Source organism: Lactuca serriola, chromosome 3 (genome assembly GCF_051521515.1).
Source record: "Lactuca serriola cultivar US96UC23 chromosome 3, Lser_US96UC23_V15, whole genome shotgun sequence".
In the NCBI taxonomy this organism is placed as follows: Eukaryota; Viridiplantae; Streptophyta; class Magnoliopsida; order Asterales; family Asteraceae; genus Lactuca; species Lactuca serriola.
In genome coordinates, this window is record NC_136410.1 from 40,541,937 (window position 1) to 40,545,269 (window position 3,333).

Consider the following 3,333-nt stretch of genomic DNA (forward strand, 5'->3'; position numbering starts at 1 on the left):
GATGCTAGTGCAAACTTTGTTCGACTTGCGGGAAAGTGTGGAGGGAAGATTCCTATAGAGACTCTAGGAAGTATAGTGTTATGCATGTGACTAGACATATGTGTATGATAGTAGTTTATGTATAAGAAGTATAGTGTTATATATATGGCCAGACATATGTGTGTATGATAGTAGTTTAGTGGAGTGGTGAAAAGTGACTTGGGAGTCTTGGAACAATCCTTGGAACATTTATAGATATGTGTGGAAGGTAGTATGGGATCATAGTGCCGAAAACATAATACATACTTGAGCCAAGAAAGTGTCACAAGACTATCAAGTTACTTGCAGGTGGGTACACATAGTGTGGTTTAACATTATGTATTGATTATGATATTTCTTGTTATATTTCAGATTCAGTATGATGACTATTTATGATGGAGGATCAGGCTCAGGTATGGACAACGGAGTCCCATAAGGTTAAAGTACGGATGGGAGGGATATCTGCTACATTCTTCAATCTTCGCAAATTAACCACCCATCTCTTTTATCTCTTAGTTGATATCTTCGTTAACTTTTCAGTCAAAAGATAAAAAATTATATGTAGGGGTGCAATCATACCGTAAAAAGACCCTAAAGGAAGAAATAATTCATGTCGAGCAATAAAGAGACATATGATTATCAATCGAATGACAGTTCCAAAAGGATGAAGTAGAGGTTTAAAGAGCGGTCCATGGTATACTTTCATATTTGATTTTGTTATGTGTTTACACAATTATTCGTCTTCAAAGGGTGAAGAACATACAAAACCAATTCTCGATCCAGAATATGCTTTCGATTGTAAAAGGAGAAAGAGGGTGTGCTTTTCAGTTTCAAAGGTTGAAGCACAAGTTGAGTTCATGAAATGTAAACAAAGGAGAAAAGGAAGGATAGACTAAAATATCCCTATGTGTATGAAACATGAGGGGTCTTGACTATTCCATCCTAACTACAGGTTAGGATGAAGGACCAAGAGTGCAACCAAACTATGAATTAGATGCGAAGAGTGCAACCAATGAAACTTTTGAACTGAAGGTCAAACGTTTTATAAATGTCAAACATGCAGGACCAAAGATGTAATTTACTCTTATAGATATTAGATATATTGAAATATTTGTATTTTGCGTCAAATGGGCAAAGGCAAAAGAGAAGTTAAGTGAAGCACGTTGGTTATTTTTCCTTCCTCACGCGACTTTCTGATATACACGCTAAAACTAACAACCCCACCAAACTGCCAGGACCTCCAAACTCTCCAGATTCTTGGTCGAATAACTTCCCAAAATCTTATCAGAATGTACTTTTCCTTTTTCTTTATTCCCTAATCCAATATCTGCAAAACCTCAATGGATCGATTCATCTTCCAACCGAATGCACTAGAATACCTACAACAACCACAACCTCCCATCGAAGAAATCTTGTCGTCTCCGATCATATTATCTGATCGAATCCTTCGTGCCGTCAATGAGTCAAAATCACACAAACTCGATTGCAGCGACGCCGGTAAAAAGGTGCATCAGCTGTCTGAGATGCTCCGGTCCACCGTTCGATTTGCCAACTCCACTCCTTCCTTCTATGAATCTCCAGTACGCCGCATCTTTTCCGACATTGCCATAAACCTAAACAGTACGCTAACCTTAGTCCGGAGATGCCGCCATCGTAGTATCTTCCGCCGCTTCGTTACCTTTGTTGGTATTGCGGATTTCCGGAAGCTATTCAACCTTCTCGACATGTCGATCGGCGACATGAAGTGGTTGCTCAGTATATTTGATCGCGGTGGGGAAGGTATTGTTCTATCTTTACCTCCAATTGCTAGTAACGATCCGATTTTGGCTTGGGTTTGGTCTAATATAGCTTCACTTCATCTATGTTCATTAAATCTGAAAATTGAAGTTGCACATGAATTAGCTTCATTAGCCCACGATAGTAATCGAAACAAGGATATCATAGTAGAAGAAGGTGGCATTTCGCCATTGCTAAAGCTTTTAAAAGAGGAATCATCTCCTGACGCCCAAATTGCAGGCGCCATGGCACTTTTTAGCTTAGCTGATAATCAAAACAGGGCTAGGTTAATTTTCAACGAACATGGCGTCCCGATTATAGTACACGCTTTCCGAAATTCCCGAATAGGGGTTCAAATTGAGATTGCGAAACTGATAGCAACAATGGCAGAACATGATACGTTTTCACAAGAGGGTTTTGCAAGAGAAAATCTGATCGGAACACTTGTTACATTATTGTCATTTGATCGTAACAATCAAATGAAGAAAAGTAGCAAAAACGTGTCACCACAGTTGATACTTGAGTTCAAGACTAACTGTTCTGGAGCTCTATGGATGCTTGCAAAAGGTAGTGTCACCAACTGTAGGAAAATAACAGAAGCTAAAGGGCTACTTTGCTTGGCTAATCTTATTGAGAAAGAAAAAGGAGAACTTCAGATCAATTGTTTGATGGCTATAATGGAAATCACAGCTTCAGCCGAGTACAATCCTGATCTTAGAAGATCAGCCTTCAAGAGTAATAATAATTCTCAAATAGTGGATCAACTTCTTAAACTGATTAATCAATCGGATAACCCTGTAATCAAGATTCCAGCCATTAGGACAATCGGTCATCTGGCTAGGACTTTCCCTGCTAGACAAACTCAGGTGATTGGTCCTTTGGTCAAACAACTCAGTAATAGGAATCCGGATGTCGGAATGGAATCAGTGATTGCGCTTGGGAAATTTACATGTCCAGAGAACTTTCTACATTCAGAACACTCGAAGACTATATTTGAGTTTGAAGGAGTCCAACCACTTATGAGATTGTTAAGGGGGAGTGAGAGTGAGAAGACACAGTATCATGCTTTAGTCCTTCTGTGTCACCTTGCCATGTATGATGGAAACATTGAGCCATTTGAACAAGCAAGACTTCTCACAACTCTACAAGGGGCAAATAAGTCTTTTGCTTGTAATTATTCTGAGTTGCGTGAATTGGTTGCTAATGCTGGTTTGTTGCTTACTCAAAGACAATCTTATACACGTTCATGGAAAGATTAAGCTGGTAAATACATTTAGGCTAACACTGTAATTACGAAGAGTTTTAGGGGTAATTGCAAGAAACAACAATGTACTTTCATTAATTTTGTTTAGATATCATCTTACTTTAATTTTTCTCTATTAATTACATCAATGTATTTTTAAGTTTTTTTTTCTTCTCATTAAGGCATTGCACTTTGAGAATTCTACCTAGATACAAAACTGTAGTTTCAAAGAGTTTCTTATTAATATGGTTCTGGATCAGATTTGTTCTTTTATGAATTAATTGATATATAACATT

General features: G+C 38.0%; 1 protein-coding gene across 1 annotated transcript; it reads left to right on the forward strand.

Annotated features, from left to right (window-relative positions):
* The first annotated feature begins 1,358 nt into the window (after positions 1-1,358).
* On the forward strand, positions 1,359-3,053 carry LOC145095169 (uncharacterized). Its single transcript, XM_079033097.1, has one exon. The coding sequence runs from the start codon at positions 1,359-1,361 to the stop codon at positions 3,051-3,053; it is 1,695 nt and encodes a 564-aa protein (XP_078889223.1).
* Positions 3,054-3,333: the final 280 nt, after the last annotated feature.

What these genes read in the sequence shown, in the direction of transcription:
- LOC145095169 (XM_079033097.1), top strand. Translation starts at nt 1,359, where the DNA reads ATGGATCGATTCATCTTCCAACCGAATGCACTAGAATACCTACAACAA.